General features: G+C 44.9%; 1 protein-coding gene across 2 annotated transcripts in view; it reads right to left on the bottom strand.

The window, feature by feature from the left end:
• Positions 1–17,848, bottom strand: part of ADGRE5 (adhesion G protein-coupled receptor E5) — a 52,897-nt gene that overhangs the window by 24,099 nt on the left and 10,950 nt on the right. Inside the window, exons 2-5 of one of the 2 annotated variants that reach the window (XM_080996019.1) lie at positions 5,490–5,546; positions 3,115–3,180; positions 2,089–2,208; positions 1,095–1,229 (exon numbers count right to left, since the gene is read on the bottom strand). In XM_080996019.1, the coding sequence (XP_080852145.1) occupies positions 1,095–1,229; positions 2,089–2,208; positions 3,115–3,180; positions 5,490–5,546 (378 nt within the window). The remainder of the gene's footprint in view (positions 1–1,094; positions 1,230–2,088; positions 2,209–3,114; positions 3,181–5,489; positions 5,547–17,848) is intronic. The other variant, XM_080996020.1, reaches the window with a different exon arrangement.

The raw sequence follows: 17,848 nt of genomic DNA on the forward strand, positions 1-17,848 counted from the left end.
CAAATCTGCAGTGTAGTGCAGCCACATGAATTGCACCCAGGCTAAAGTATATGCCTTGAACCGTTCCTTTGGGCGCTAGTTCTCCATCAGAAGGGCCTCTTGATGCTGAACTGCAAAACTATTGTGGGACGGTCTTTCAGTGTCACGTGGGTGAGAATGATACTGACAAAGGAAGGGTCCGCATTATTATTTGAGCCTGGAAGATGCTTCACACAAGGACTTCCCATTTGAATATGCCAAATCCTCTCCTGTTGATAGGATTGGAAAGTCCCTGTGTGCACAAACTTCCACATACACAATGGAAGTCTCTTGAGTACACTGGAGTCAACCCTGATGGCAGCTTCTCCTTTGAGTTTTGGCCCAGTTGGCAAGAGAAGCAAGTTTCTCATCCCTACAGCACCTCTTGAACGGACGGGAATGAGGATACTGGAGAAGATAGGAAGGATAAAAAAAATGTCCTAGATTAAAGCCATCTATTGCCAGGTTTCCTTCAAAAAGGCTCACAGAAAGGGAGGAAATGGCAATCCATCTGGGAAATATGGCCCCAGGAAGACTCTACAAACTGTGTTGACTTGACAAGAGGCAACTGCATGTGAATTATGCTATGCAGAAATCCACAGTTTACATGCACAAAAGTTTTAATCCCTGTAAAATGTGTAACAGTGCATATGACAGTGAAGGCAGATGATTGTTCTGGCATCACATAACCGATATAAGAACACAGAAATCTTACATATGGTAGGTTTGTGCACAGGTATGTTACAAACAGTCATATGAAATATGGCCTCATTGATCCTCCATATCCAAACATGCCCATTACAGAAGCTCAACTTCACATGTTTTATCAGTGAATTGTACACCAAACTTCATCCAGGGAGCTCAGAATGGCTTCGAAAGCCCTCCAAGCAATCTCTATTCCAAGTACTGGTCATGCTGAGGTCTGTTAGCATCAGATGTGCTCAGATCATCCTCTGGCCCCAACATATTTAACATCACTAGCTAATTGCAACTCTGTGGTAAATGAAGAAGTGCCATTGCCCATGCATTCCTTTGGCCGGGTAAGAAAGAAATGTTGCATTCTCTCTGAGCTGTACCTCTACATAGCTTTTTGTCATCTTGTATGCTCTTCACAAATCCCGGCTTGCATTTACAAACGTAATCCCCTTTGGTGTTGATGCAACTTCCATAAGGTCCACAGATGGAAGTGTTTTTCTGGCACTCATCAATGTCTGCAATGAGAAATCTGCTTCTAGGTGAAACACAGCAAATTGGCCCCCAACCTGAGCCACCACATCATGATAAGCAGGAAACTGCTTATGGCTGCAGAAAGGCAAGCCATTCTAGAAAATCCGCCTTGATTAAGCCATTCAAAGAAGCATGCTGTTAGCATTCACTTAGAGCAGCAATTCTCAAGTGTTGGGTTGCAAGAGCATCGTAGCTGGCATGCCAGGCTGTTAGCAGGGACAAGAGGGCTTCCCATTCAAGTAAAAAAAATGGCTAGCGTTAATAGATGTCTGCTGAGTACACCAGATTTCAACGGCAATTGCCATCTGGAACAACTCGAGGAACCTCCAGCTTAGAGGGTGAGAGAGTAACAAGTTTTTAGGTTAGTTTCAGCCACAGAAGCGACAAGCGAGAAGGTAATGAACTGGAGGCACAGCTAGAGGATGTTGTGATGCGGATGCTGCAAAACAATGTGGCCGTCTTCCTTGCCTCACTTTGCAGCAGCAATTGCTTTTTGTGTCGTTCCCCACTCTTGTGTTACAGACTCAGCTGCCAGAAGTAAATTAAGAAGACTAAATTATGACATCTCCCCCAACAAGCAAATTTCAGCAGTTACCGGCTCCCCATTTAGGCTAAGGGGTGCAGGCTCCCCACTCCCAGGAGAGGAGTGTTGCGTTTGCTTGAAAGAAGCCCTCCTTCTTTTATTCCCAGATGGTACACTTAGGTTTGGTGCTGGTTGTAAAACTTGTGCACAGCCCCATGTACAGCCAGACTTGTGCCCTTGCTGTAGCTCTCAGCTCTATATGTCAAGTCCTTGCCGTGCCTGGAGCGAACATGCTGCATCTCAAGCAAGAAAACCCTTACCCTCGCAGGCATTTCCCTTCTCGGGGACCTTCTCGAATCCATCTACACATATACAGGAGTTGTTCTTGCAGTTGGCATGGTATCCACATTCTAATTTCTTCTCAAGGCACAGATCCACATCTACGAATGCAACAAACAAGGATACACTTTGCAATCTGGCTGTTAACCGTCTCCTGCATGCATCAAATGGCTGAAGCCTGGGAACTCCTTTGAAGGGTATGGATCCTGTGTTGCCCCTCCCCCCCGATGTTGTTGGATTACACCTCCCATCATTCCTGACTGTTGGCCATGCTGACTCGGGATGATGGGAGTTGGGATCCAACAGCATCTGGAGGGTCAAAGGTTTTCTGACCCGGGTTTGAGGAATCTGATTCTGTGTCATAGCTGGGTCACGGGATTGCTCCAACCCAAGAGTGCTGAACACAATATTTTATCCTAGAATTGTAGAGTTGGAAGGGAACCGGAGGGTCAGCTAATCCAACTCCCTGCAATGCAGGAAACTAAACTAAAGCATCCATTGCAGAAGTGTCTCCTTTGTAGCCTCCCACATCCTCACACAAATAATCAAGTCATAATGAGAGCTTGGAAGTGAGCGCCCTTAGTAGGACGAAGGGTTGGCAATGTTTCTCTTAACACTGAGGCAGGAGGTTTCTGGTATGTGTGCCTGGGACTTCATAGTCAACATTTCCTGTTAAAACAGGGTCCTATAATTTGGGGCTAGCTCTGCTATTCAAGCCAAAAGCTGCAGACCCCTGTAGGGGAGCTTGTTGGCTTTGGATGCTGCTCCAAGAAGGTGTTCTGAGCGTGGCAAGATTAAATATATGACATATACATTCTATAAATATTTAAGACCAGATCATTTAAGGTGGCCAACTGGTTGCTATAATTGCTTTTGTTTCTTCATTGTGGGCAACTGCCAGAAAAGAAAAAGCAAAGTTGTTGGGGTTGGAGTTTTTTTTAAAATGTATTTTACTTTAAAATCACTACTGTGATCTGGGAAGCAAGTCTAATTACCACAACACTTACCGTCCTCATCTTCATCGGAGCTATGAAGTTTATAGGTGTCACCAACCTTTCCCTTCTGTGGGTAGTCTGTTAGGACACAGAGGAGAACAGCAACTGGTGAGTCTCTGCCTATGCCATACGGTCAGTTCCCATTCTTCTCACTTCCTTCCAGAGAAACAACACTTAAGCCCACCTCCCCCAAATCGGACCTCCCCTTTCCCCACTACATACTTCCAAAACAACTAGTCCATCCATGCAGAGTGGGGAATTAAATATTCTGCAGTCAGAATATATTATGGCAGGAGCCGCAACTCCAGAACTCTTATTTCTTTCATTTTTTTTGAGAATCCAAGCTTTCATGTGTGCCAGAGTTTGCAATTTAGTTATTCTTAAGTCTCTTTTTTTCCAGGAAACAATACCGTATTTTTCCATGTATTAGATGAGGTTTTTTGACTCAACAATCATGTCAAAAAACTGGGGTCGTCCAATACACGGATAGTGGCATGGGGGGGGAGAAGTGGCACACTGGTGGCGGGAACATGGCTTCCTCTGATGCTGCAGTGAGCGGGAAACGATCTAGGGAGTGTTTCCTGCCCGCAGCTACGTGGGGGGGGGGAGAAGCTGAACAACTTTGGGCCATCTCCCCTCATTTTCTTAAAATTGAGTTCCCAAAAATGGTGAGGGGTCCTTATACATGGGGGTGTCCTATAGACAGAAAAATACAGTAATCCCCAACATATATGGAGGATGAGCATGTAGCTTCAGGAAAACCTGAGGCAAAAAAACCTGCTTGGAAGGCCAGGGAATTCTCATTCTGAGTTGAGACGGATCTAAAGTCATTTAGGCATGAGAGCCCCTAATACATTTATGAGTTACATTCAACCAACCATTATTCAGAGCAAACCCACTGAAATAAATAGCCATGACTAACTTAGGTCAATTAATTTCAATGGGTCTACTCTAAGTAAAAGTTAGTAAAATACGAACATGTTTTTAAAAGACAAATTTCTAGCCTTCATGTTTGCACAATTGCAAAGGTTTCTAGAGTGGTCCTAGGTGACAAATCATTGGCCAACACTGCATTAAGCAAATTTGTGCTATTAGACTACTACCTAAGCATTTGCTATTTCACTTGTAAGGAAGTTTATCTATAATATAAAGGATATAGGAACATGGAAAGCTGCCTTACATTTATGTATTCATAAAATATTTGTATACTGCTATTTATATTTTTAAAACTATCAAGCTGGTTTACAACCAACTTAGAAATATACAATAAAAAACATTTAAAATTGGAGATCAACTATCATGGATATTTTTTAATTGCCTGCAAAAACTTGACAGCATACTTTTTTCCAGCAGACAATTAAAGATTAAAACAGAAGGTGCCTTTTTATTTCCCTTTGGAGGTGTGTTGTACCTTTGTAGTTTTGGCCTTCCAGGTTGTGATGCTTTATGGTTTACATTTTTTATTCTTTGTTATGATTGCACTTCTTTTGGTTAACAATTCAATAATAATAATTTTAAAAACCAGAAGGTGCTTGCAGAGCATTCCACATGACTGGGCAGATGACTTTAAAGGTTCAGTTTCTTGTTGCTGTCAGATGAGCCTTGTCAACAATGCTCCCACAGAATATCTCCATGATCAAGCTGGGCTATAGGGTTTAGGCAGTCCGTAAAGTACCCTGGACCTAAGTTGTTCAGGGCTTTGCAAACACAAGAACCTTGATCCTGGCTCCGTAGTAAATGTGCAGCCAGGCCAGGGCAAGTGTCGGTCATGTGCCCCCAGTCTGGCCATCTCATTCTGCATCAGCAATAATTTTCAAACCAGGCCCAAGGGCTGCCCCACACAGAGTGCACAGCAGTAATCCAGCCTCGAGGTTATCAGTGCATGCACTGCAATGGCCAGGCTATCCCTGTCCAGGAACAGCCGTGGCTTGATAAACCAGGTGGTGCTGGTAAAAAGTACTCCTAGCCACAGAGGACACATGGGCCTCTAGTGACAAGAGATGTATCTAGGGGTGCCCCCAAGATGTGCACTTGCTCCTTCAAGGGGAAGTGACTCCATCCAGAACGAATAACTTGCTTATCTCTGGGACATGGAAACCACCGACCCACAGGATGGATGGATGGATGGATGGATGGAAAGACATTTCTTCAAAATGCAGCCACAGTGCTATGCATAACCCCATGAGCTGACCCGTAGGATGTTCTCCTTGTCTTGGCTATCACCGCTTTGTGGATTGCTTGCTGCACCCAGCCATACGGCAGCTCTTGCTTTTGGTGTCCTCAGCACACACTGCACTCCTCCACAAACAAACAACATGGTCAAGCGGTGGTTTTAAACTGGCCCTCTATTGCGTCTCTGAAGGCTTTTTAATCCAGAGAGAACTCACCTTCTGCTCCTTCTTCCAGGGCAGCAACTCTAGACTGAATCAGGATTATGAAGAGCCCTGAAAGACAGAGAGCCCCAGTGTCAGACTTACCATTAATATATACCTTGCTATTGCTCTGGAGAGCTCAAGGCAACACACATGGTTCTCTTTCCCACCTTTCTTTATCCACATAACTACTTTAGGAGATAGGTGAGGCAGGTCCATGGCTAAGAGAGAATTGGAACCTGTATCTCCCCAGTCCTAGTCTAACCCTCTTACACCACACTGGCTCTACTCACCTGCAAGTCCCAGCCTTCTCAGAACTCATGGGACAGGTCATTCGGTCCCACCAGGATGTAAAAGCTTTGTGGATTTCACAAACAACTCCATGGGTATTTAATGGAGGGCAAGGCGATCAGTGGCTACTAGCCACAATGGCTATGGCTATGTTCTACCTTCACAGTTGGAGGCAGGGTGCCTCTGAAGGCCTGTACAGCAGTTAAAACCCTGTCTAAATCCAGGACATTTATGGAAGGAAGGAAGGAAGGAAGGAAGGAAGGAAGGAAGGAAGGAAGGAAGCCAGGATCTGTAATATCAGCCAGGACTGTCCATCACTCAGAGATAGGGGGATAACATAAGGGAAAGCACACATTTGTATTTCACCAGGTGACCTCTTTAGGAATTCAGCTCTTCATATTATTACATCAGGATGCAATTCTTGGATCTGGTTCTGTGGCTGACTCTGAATGAATAGTAAGATAATTTCCAGTCATGGTTATTCCAGCCCTTCTTTCCCCTTACTGCACAGCTCTCTTGGAAGCAGTGGTTTCTCAAAGGAGGGCAGCTCCGTGGGGAGAGCCAGATTCAAGTGATGGCTTACACAACTGCTAACAGATTACAGCGACTCCCATCTTGGCAGCTGAGACAGAACAGCCCTCCAGTCAAAGGCCCTCCAGAATAAAAGGCTGAATCGACAATAGATTCAAGGAAAGGAGTTCAGTGGCAAGAGGCCCCAGTATTTTTGATTTAATTAAATCGTGTTGCGACCATTTCACTGACTGTCGAGTCATAAATTTATATTTAAAACATTCTATACTGCCTCTCCAGATGTTACTGAACTACAGCTCCCTTCATTCCTGTCCATTGGCTGTGCTGGCTGGAGCTGATGGGTGTTGGAGTGCAACATGCCCCCCATGTAAACAAACAAACAAACAAACAAACAAACCCAATTAGTCCTTTCCTCTATGGCAAGGAGGCAGTTTCTCCCCTACAGACAGTTAAAGAAGCATGGAATTTTAAGGGCATGAGACATATTCATTTATATTAATAAAGAGAAACAGATGGTTGTGATTTTATTTTATTTTGGTAGATGTCTGCTGCATTTCTTGATTTGCCTTTTTAAAACTTCCTAACATTTACAAACATTGTGCTAAGATGTTGTTTTATTGCCTCGCATGTGTTGTATTTTTATTCATTGTATTGCAATTCAATCAACACGGCATCTGCAAGCACAACAGATTCTCGTTTCATGCGTATCCAACAACTTTTTTTTCTTCTGCTTAGAACCAATGTGCAAATTGAGGGCCAATTGTTTGTGCAGGGTAATAACCAACACAAGCAAGTGGTTAATTTCCAAGAAGTGGTTTCTAGTCTTCAACCCGCCTGTAAGTTACACTTTGTCACCTAGAAGTCAGCATACAGGGTAGACCAGAGCAGGCTGTGGTTACACAGTGGTATGTGAAATGCTGCCTGCAAGGGCTTCTAGCTACTTTCTTCTCTACTGTTACTTCACAAGTTCTGGCACTCAGCCCCGGTTCAAACACAAGTCCCGAAAATGTGTCAATAAATAACTTAAGCATATACAATTACAGAAGCTTGCTTAGCCAAGCCTGGGGCTGCAAAAGAGAGTGGCAAAATCCTTCAGCAATATTAGAAGCTTAGTTGATGATGAAAGACAGGCATCTGATGCTTGGTCCTGGAAAGACTCAACAGCATACAGTACTGGCAAGCACAGACCCTCCCCATCTTCTGCAACCCAATACACAGCTTATTATTATTATTAACAGAAGGTGGAAGTCAACTACGGGGTTTTTTTCCAGAGCAGATCCACTGAAATTAATGCACATGGCTAGGTCCATTCATTCCAATAGGTCTACTCTGAACCGAATACCACCCAGAGTGTTTGATGCCTGCCATCTTTTCTCTGAACTCTTTCCGATGCATGGCTGAAACAGAAAATCAAGCTGCTAATTACAGCTAAGAGACCATCATCATCTTCTTTTACAACAGGGTGAGGAAGCTGTAGTGTTCTAGATGTTGTTGGACTCCAACTCTCATCAGGCCTGGTCAATGGCTGGGGGTGATGGGAATTGTAGTCCATCAGCGTTTGGATATCCACAGGATCTCCATCCCAGGTTCACATTTGCTTCTTTTCTTCCTTCCTCTAACAATTGTATTCAGCAGCTGAAGAAGACTGCTGAAAATTGATTCTAAATGGGCACTTTTTTGAAGCTCTGGGCAGCCGGTGGTAGGTGGACTAATGGTTTCACATGGGACAAGGCAGTTTTCTGTGTTCCTATTCCCCAATGATAGCATGCGTTCATTTCTTTCAACTAATTTACTAGGAAGTTAAATTCTTCAGACAGAATTAAAATGGTGGGATTAAAACCAGGAATCATCTGGGTAGATTAACTGATATTACTTCTTGTCTGAAGTACTAGAGGAAAGCTAGCTTTAGTACTTTATAATTTTACTATATTGTCGCTAAGTACATATTTTTCCATGTATAAGACCAGGTTTTTCCCCCTAAAAAATAATGTCCAAAATTTGGGGGCATCTTATACACAGATAGATCTTCCCCCATTTTCTTAAATCAGAGTCCCCCAAAATAGGGGGTGTCTTATACATGGGGGTATCTTATAGACAGTATATAAATATACTGTATTTTTATTTAGGCGGCAAGCCTACATTTGCTTAGTAAGTCCCACTGAACTCAGTGGCACTTCCTTCGGAGTAGCAGAATTTATTCCAAGCATGTATTTTATGCATCTCACATTTGGGTCTTCCAAATTAAAAATGAAATAAATGTTACTGGAGAGTCAGTCAAATCTTTCAGGCACTCATCTGATTCTGATCTTATTTTTTTCAGCCTTCATTATAGATCTCCTCTGCTCTCATTTTTATCAATTCTGATTTATATTCATTATTTTTCTACTTCTTGTACAGTAATTACAATATGTTGTAAGTCGAAGCAACTTCAACTGAAGAGATTAAGCACATGCTTATCTTTCACTCCATCATGCCCACATTATGTCTCAAATGTCTTATCCATCACATTACTTGCACATTCCTTCATTCTATCATCAAGTTTCTGTAACGTATTTTGAAATGAGACCAATAGAATAGCCTTATCTTCTTTTTATCTTGCTCTTTCTTCTAGTTCATATCTTCCTCTGTTCCTGTTCTAACTTTTGCCCCTCTTGTTTCCTCCTCTAATCTCTTGCCCCTCTTGTTTCCTTTACTAACTTATCTCTCCTAGGTTTCAGATAACATGTCAAAAATTATTGGTCAGGGTATATCTTTTGACTGAACAGAAATCTCCAGTTCACTTGCCTTGATTGCTATCACACAGTTGTATGCAGACTGCAAAACAGCCATATCTTTCTCCCTCTTATTACGTACTTGCTGGAGAGAAGAAATAAAATTAAAAACACCTCCCATTATGTGTTGTAGAAAGAATTCTTTTGTAAATGTCTCTATGCGGAGAGGTTTAGCTTCATTTTTTCATTTTACAGTTATTTTTCCATAAGCAACAGAAAAAATGAAGGTAGAGAGGGACCCTTTTCTGTGTCAAATATTCCTCTTCAACTCTACCATCGGGACTGACCTCAGAGGTTTGCTGGCTAACACTGGCAATTGTGCTTATCCTGCCAAGGATCAGGCTTACTATGCTCAATAATGGGAGGGGAGAGGGCCAGTGCTTTGAGTCAGACCTGAGCTAACAAATAGGTATCACAAGATTCATGTTCCTTGCCTGCCCAGAAGGATTGTCCTTGGCTGTCTTCAAGGTCAATTGATGGAAATCCTCTCAGTTTCTAGATATGATTAATAATCACACACAGGTTCCACAATCTTCATACTGCAAGATCTACTATACAGAGCAGTTTCATTAAGGTCAAAGCATTATTGATGCTCAGCAACATACCTGTCCCCAAAGGAATTATTTTTATTTCTGTTTGTCTGTTTACAACAATCAAGCAGTTGGAAGAAGCTGCAACCTTGATCATAAGTGCACGTGCATTAGGATACAGTCGTACCTCGGATCCCAAATGCCCTGGAATTTGGATGTTTTGGCTCCCCAACGCCACAAACCCGGAAGTGACTGTTCCAGTTTGCGAACATTCTTTTGGAACCCGAACATCTGACGGGGCTTCTGAAGCTGCGATTTGGTTTCCAAATATTTTGGAAGTTGAATGGACTTCCAGAACGGATTCAGTTTGACTTCCAAGGTACGACTATACTCACCACTTTCCCTGCAGGCTGGTTTTCCTATCAAAACCACCCCCTCCTAGCTACTTCTTGCCTTGTTAAGGAAAAGTTAGGAGCACCCCTCAGCTCTTATATAATCAAGAAAGAAGGGGGAAAGATCTAGATGGAAAGATGTGTCTGTTCCCCTTTATGCACAAATGTTTGGTCCATATTGCAGCTTTTTGCAATATGCTGAGTGATGGTGGAAACAACCTCATGAAAAACATTTATTGTGACCAAGTGCCACATGTAATAAGGTGCTTTGGTCCCTCTAAAGCCCTCCATGTTGGGCATCCCCATCGACACATAAGAAATAGCATTTTATCAGACCATGCTGACAGGTGACAATGGCTGGCAATGAATTGCATGACTGGAGTGGGAGGTTTTGAATTTGCCTCTCCATCACAGTTGAGTGCATTCGCCCTAGGAAACTGCTGTCCGTAGGACAGACAGAGCCTGGAACAGGCTTAACAGTAATAATGAGATGCTGATGGGTCATGCACTCACATTCTTTCAACAGCTGTAAACAAACTTGCACACGGAACGAAAAGCCAAAAAGCAGCAAACAATGCTTTCATCAAAATGGTTGCTCTATTCCTTGGAGTGGAGTGCTTCCTGCAGAAAGAAAATAAACCAGAGGCAAGAAATCAACAAAGCCAGCACACTAACCTAGTGGCGGAGGAAGCCGCTCGGGCACCTGGGGCGGGGTGAACCACTGGGCCTCCGGAGTCTGCCTGACTTCTCCCACTCAGCCACCCTACAGCTGGGGGGAGGCACCGGGTGGACTGTTTGGCACGGTGAGTGCCGCCCGGCATTTTCTCATCCCCCCCTCAGTGGTGACACCCGGGGCGGCCCACACCTACCACACCCCTTCCTCCGCCCCTGCGCTAACCTACTTCCTTCTCAACCTTATATTTGGCAAGCGTGGCACATCCTCAGGACCTAAATGCTGCCCAGACACTCTGTTCCCTGAGACACGGGTAAGAGAATTGTGTTTTGCAGACCTCTTCTGGGTCACAACCCCTTGCCTCCACCTCAGTCTTCCCAGTCAAGCAGCAAGTAGATCTTGGACCATGGGGACCTATTTGAAGTACTTAGCATTCATTAAGGCCATGACGGAGTCAACATACCAACAAGACAGCATCTCTTTCATTACACTGCACTAGTGCACATCAATGTAAGGTAAAAATGTAATACATTTATTCAAGAGAATAAGAGATATTCCACAGGAATGAGGAAGAGATGGCAGCAAACAAGCTCATTACACATGTGCATACAGAGAAAGCAATTTGAAGATGGAGGCAAAACTTGCCTGTCCTAGAAGTACCGTATTTTTCGCTCTATAGGACGCACCCGACCATAGGATGCACCTTGTTTTAGAGGGGGAGAACAAGGAAAAAAAATTATCCCCCTCTCTGCTCAGCGCCCCTTCAGCAAAACGGCAGGAGAAACGGAGCCCCTTCCATTTCTCCTCTCACTTGGCTGAAGGGGAGCTGCGCAGCTCTCCCTCTCTGCTGAAGCCAGGAGAGTCTTGCTCTCCCGGCTTCAGCAAAAGGAACCTGAAGCCTGTGGAACGCAGTGGGAACTCACGCTGCGCTCCGAAGGCTTCAGACGGCTATCTCTGAAGCCTGGAGAGCGAGGGGGGTTGGTGCACACCGGTCCCTCTTGCTCTCCAGGCTTCAGCGAAAGCAACGCGAAGCCTCCTTAATTTTTGGAGGGGAAAAAGTGCGTCCTATAGAGCGAAAAATACGGTAAGCCTTTGCCAAGGTAAGAAAACTCGTTGGGACTCCTCCCTGCTTGGTGTTGGCCCCTGTTGTAGAACCAGCCACCTATGGACATAGATCACCTCTCACAGCTGTATTTTCCATTATCGTAACCTTTGTTAGTAACTCACCTCTCCAAGATCAAATTTCTATGCTCCTCACAAACAACCCTGGGAGTATGGAAAACCACTCCTGCCTTTCTACCCTGCTCATGCAAATATCTAGCATGTATTACTTTCTAAACAAAGCAACACAATCATTGTTCTTGAAGATGGTTAACAAATTAAGAATGCCAAAGGTAAGATAATATGCTGGGCTACCTGAATCAAACTGAACTCTAGGACAAAAGTTTCATACGATGTATGAAATGCAACCTGTCAGAATCAGTATTATTTCATGTAAGAATGCAACAACTACATTCAAAACAGAGTTTTTTAAAGCTAAAAACAGGAGAAGAAAGTAAAATGATACATGGGGGGTGGGTGGGACAGGACATGTTGCACTCCAACACCCATCAGCCCCAGCCAGCGCAACCAACAGACAGGAATGAAGAGAGCTGTAGTTCAGTAACATCTGGAGAGGCACAGGTCCCCCATCCATACTATATTCCATAGGTAAAATTGAGCAGTGCACAAAAATAAAAATAAAGATGAGGAATCAAGGGCCCAGGAAAGCATACAGGCATTTTGGCTTCCTCGGTAGCACAACACAACTGCCCCCCCCCATTCCAGCTATCTCTTTAGGATCTGAAGGCCTTGCTGAGGGGGAAATGATTCCCTCCACTGAGGTGCCGTCTGCCTCCTTTGTGCCTAGACCAGCACTCAACCCCAGGAATGGTCTCCAAGGAACAACAACAAAAATCTCTCTTAGGGCCTAAGAAAAGGAATGTGCATTTCAAAAGTCCATAAGCTTTATTGAGGCAGTAAGTTTGAAAGGTAAACTTCACTTCCTACAGAAATGGTGGCAGAGAAAGCCTGAGTCACTCATGCTCCCCCCCCCCCCCCACTTTTAGGCCTCATGTGAAAGTGTGAGATGCACACACACACACAGCCCCACCCAGATACCCAACCTCCTGAAGAAGTAAGGCTTCCCCTTCCAGCTCTTCTGGGGAAATTCTGAAGCAACCCAGAGGTGACAGGAAAGAGAAAGTTCCGCCTCCTAGTTCTGCAGAAAGGGAAATGCGGCTAGCCACCTTAGGGAAACAGGGAGGCAATGCCACACACAGAGAGCGCTGAGCAGCACTACCTACAAATTTATTGTAATTGTAAATATGTCAAGATTTTAGGGTGTGGAAGAGGAAGAGGTCAGTGGGACTTGATCAAGGGGACAGCTGGGAAAATGGACTAGGCCGGCCTTCTTTGGAGATTCCACCAGAGTAGTCAGAGGGGAAGGCAACTTGAACCCCCAGCGCCACAGAGTGCCTGGAAGCAGATCTGCTCTGGAAATAGCAACACCATGCCCTTTCCCCCATCAACGAAGACCAAGTCTGTCCCCACAAGAGGTTAAAAATGACTTGCATGTCTCTGTCCCTCCTTGGAAGTTCCCCAAGGCTAGTTTTGTTCAGCTGGGTTTCATTTCTGAACTTTCAGGGAGACTCGCTGTGCTTTCCTCAACAACTCCCCCTCCCTCTATCCCACTGCAAACTGGCAGGAGGGGGAGTGAAAATATACTGACAAGCCTCACGCAGCCCAGTCCAGCGCCTTGGGGCCCAATTGTAACACCCTGAAGCTCTTAAGGAGGTCTTTTGCTTCCTCCACATTTCAGCAACAGGTATATAGATAGGTTTGAACTGCCATAATAAATTTAAGGAAAGGGGGAAGAGAAGCACATCACAAGGAAAGCAACACCCCTCGAGGCCACAAAGCAGCTAGCTGACCAGCAAGTCTTGTGCACTCCACAAGCACAGAGCTCTCTCTACTAGGGCTGGGAGCATCAAAGGTCGTACACTGGTCTTATATCCGCTTTGCTAAGTTCTGCAAAAGTGGGAAGTCACGACTGGCCAGCTTCCTGCACTGCTATCTAACCAATGAAGTGGGAACAGGCTCAGTAAGAGTAGTCCTAAACAGACCTGTGGGAAATTAAAAGTAGCAGGTGCTAAAGAGCTGGTTAACACTAGATGCAGGACAAATTTGGCAGGCAGCTGGAATGGTCCAAGGAAGCAGACGTATGAAAGAGACATTGGAAATGTCAAAAGACTTTGCCTGGCCTGAATTAGTGATGCATTTTTCAAAATGTCCATTGACCTGGGCTATGTGCACGCCATACGTTAAAAGAGCATCCCTCAAAAGAATCCTGGGAAATGTAGCTCACCCCTCAAAGAGCTCCCATTCCCAGCACCCCTAACAAACTGCAGTTCCCACAATCTTTTTTTTGGAGGGGGAGGGGATGTGCTTTAAATGTACTCAATATGTGCAAGATGATGCTCTGTAGTACCAGTTATCTATAATCACATGTAGGGGAGGGGACCCTAAACTGCAGAAAAGACTCAGTGCTTTGTGTGTAAGCACCTACTTTGTCACAAAGAGAGTCACAAGGGTTCTGGGTAGTAAGTGATCTTATCTTCTCGGAAGTTCTCAAAACTGCATGATGCAAGTAATGTCAACAAAGAAAAAGAAAATATCACAGCTGCAGCAGAAGTTGTGACATGATGTGGAGGGCCCTGGGAACTCGGCAAGGAGCTTCCGCACACATTCTTCCGCCCATGTCTGAGAGGAAGGCCCTGCCAATAAGACCCTGGGATTAGTGTGTAGACCTGCATCAAGTGAGGTTCTGGTACCAGATGATAACAGAACGGCTGCTGCTGCAATGCAACTTCCAGTTTTACTTTGAGAAGAGGTCGCATTCGAAACACTAGTACAATTCAGTAAGCGAGTTAAGGGTGCTAAAAGTTGCCAGGAGACCCCTCACAGAGCCTACAATTCCCAGCACCCCCAACAAACAACAGTTCCCAGGATTCTTTGAGGGAATGTGCGGATGTGATCAGATTATTTTTTCCCGCAAGGCTGTAGAAGAAGAATTAGTATAGTTTTCATTGCTAGGCAACCAAGCTCTCCTTCCTATTGTCAGGGCAAATACAGTGGTACCTCGGGTTAAGTACTTAATTCGTTCTGGAGGTCCATTCTTAACCTGAAACTGTTCTTAACCTGAAGCACCACTTTAGCTAATGGGGCCTCCCGCTGCCGCCGCACGATTTCTGTTCTTATCCTGAAGCAAAGTTCTTAACCTGAAGCACTATTTATGGGTTAGCGGAGTCTGTAACCTGAAACGTATGTAACCTGAAGCGTATGTAACCCGAGGCACCACTGTACAGTGAGCAAGTCAGGAGGGAAAGTCCATAGGTGGGGCATGTAAAGCAACAAAACAGAACAAAAAAGGTAACAGACAAGAGGAGATTTCTAAGCCAGAAGATGAGGGGGAAATCCAGGCTACTCAGTGGCCAGAGTTGGCCAAGTTCAGTGGGCTGTGAAGAACTGGCACATAGTTCTAAGGATGAGAAAGAATAATGACTCTGGCACTGATGCATGCTTGAAATGCAAAGCTAACTCCGAGCATGAATGATGCTGCTTGTGATAACCAAATGTCCCAGTTTACTGGGAAAGAATTCAAACGTTGCTGAAGGGCACATCCGTCTCTAGGTTGCGGTCTATAAACTGATGAAGTCCAAGTACTCGATACAAACCAAAAAAGAATCCTACTGGTTTCAAACCTCCCAAGCTGCGCTCAACTGTGCTTCTTTATATAGCAGACTTAAAAGTAGCTTAATCTTCCTGCATTGGAGGTCATTGGGCTATAGGACCCTCGGAGCCCCTTTGCAACTATGATTCTGTTCCTGCTCTCTGGAGAATTATGGATGCTGGAGTAGGGTGGGGAGACAGGTGAGTTCTTAGCACCATCAACAGATGACAGATCATGAAGGTTACTGGTGTAAAGCAAACACACTTTTGGAATTCAGGGGCTGGAGTGGAGAAGAGTCATGGGGAGAAACACATAGGGGGAGGTTACAGGGATTACTTCATGCCCCTCCAACTTCTCCCTGCCCAGGTACCCCACTCCTAAAGCAGCATATGGGCAACAGAGGCATCATTATACATGTTTGTGTACAACATGTAGCTAAGCTCAAAACTTGCAGGGTAGAGATTCCCTCCCTCTCTCTGTCCCTGGCCCAGTGTCTACAGCTGTAGCCTTTATCGTAGAGACATTTTCTCCCGTTAGCCAAATAACCTTGTACCCTAACCGCTCAGCCTCATCATTTCCCTGTTGTCAATTTAAATTTCAGGTGACCTGGGAAATTCATCCAAGGCAAATCGAAGTTATGAAAGCATAGTGGCAACTGTTTAATAGGTCCTATTTGTTCCCACTTGGCATGCTAACCTGTAGTTAGTGCTGGTGCATGTCCTGGATTGCATTTATTTGGCTGGCTAAACACACAGGGATTGTTAACAGGGTCAGCTCACAATATCGCTAGCATACAGCTTATGTATGATATGCACATATAAGACTGGGATTTCCCAGTGCTAACCCAGCACTACATAATGTACCGAGAAAAGCAGCTGCAGATGTCAGAAAGCCCTAGCGGAAACCACCGGGCCACACATTTCCATAGCATGCAGCAGCACAACTGGGGCATTTGATTCTGTTTGATGAACCACAATGCAGCCACTCAAAGATATGGGGGTTGTAGGGAAATTAGAGCCAACAGGCTGCTAGAAGGAAAGCAGGTTTGCCAAGCTGAGCAGAAATAAGCTCTTTTTGAGATGACTCCATTCAGCTCCACAGCAGCTTGAAACTGACTAGCTTACCCCTTTTCAGATCCAACTTGGCTTGGAGCTGCCACACCCCCCCTTTTTTTGGCCGGGCTCTGGTGCCTTTAATGGTTGAAGAGCAAGCAGATGAATCTTCATCTACCAATGCAGCTACAGGATGCAAAGGTTTCAGCCTGGTGAAGACTCACTGCTGGTCTCTTGCCCAAGAACCAACAAAAAAAGTTCTGGAGTCAGCCAACTCAGTCTGTGAAAATGTCTTTTAGATTTTCTTTTAAATTGATTATTTATTTGAAGGGTTCACTGAGTCAAATGCTTGACTCATTGCTATCCCTAGTCTACCCTCTCTATCATTGTCCTGAAAAGTTATTTCCAGGAAAGTTATTTGAGGGGCGTATTTCTTTGGGAGATTCAGTGTGAGCTGGGATTACCTTCATTCTTCTTTGCTGGTGGGTAGAATGTGGTGAGAACAAAGCTGATCGATGAACATAAGAATAGATTGCTGGACCTGGCCAGTGGCCCACTGAGTTCAGTATCCTGTTCTCACAGTGACCGACCAGATGCCTGTGGGAAGCCTACAAGAAGGACCTGAGCAGAGCAGCACTCTCTGTGAATGACATCACACCACAAATGTAGTATAACAGCACTCTTCCCTCCCATGGTTTCCAACAACTGGTATTCAGAAGCATACCGCCCTCAACAGTGGAGGAAGAACATGGTGGACGGGACAAGTTTGTGGGGTCACCCACATGTAATGCCAAGCCAAAGAAGAATCCTCACTATGTCCTCTGTTCATTCACCAAGATGAGAGGATCCCAGATAGCAATTTGCAGGAAACAATCCGAACCACCTGTTTCATATGAACCTAGGAAACAATATTCTTATTCCTCTCCCAGAGCAGTTTAACAATCAATCCCTTTTCGTGGGGACTCTGGGAATTATATCTCTGGGATGGGAATAGGTAAAGGTGAAGGGTAAAGGGACCCCTGACTATTAGGTCCAGTCGTGGCCGACTCTGTGGCGCTCATCTCGCTTTATTGGCCGAGGAAGCCGGCGTACAGCTTCCGGGTCATGTGGCCAGCATGACTAAGCCGTTTCTGGCAAACCAGAGCAGCGCACGGAAACTCCATTTACCTTCCTGCTGCAGCTACCTATGGTACCTATTTATACGGTACCTATTTATCTACTTGCACTTTGACGTGCTTTCGAACTGCTAGGTGGGCAGGAGCTGGGACCGAGCAATAGGAACTCACCCCGTAGCGGGGATTCAAACTGCCAACCTTCTGATTGGCAAGTCCTAGGCTCTGTTGTTTAACCCACAGCGCCACCC

The sequence above is a fragment of the Podarcis pityusensis genome (assembly GCF_964106645.2).
Source record: "Podarcis pityusensis genome assembly, chromosome: 2".
NCBI classification, from domain to species: domain Eukaryota; kingdom Metazoa; phylum Chordata; class Lepidosauria; order Squamata; family Lacertidae; genus Podarcis; species Podarcis pityusensis.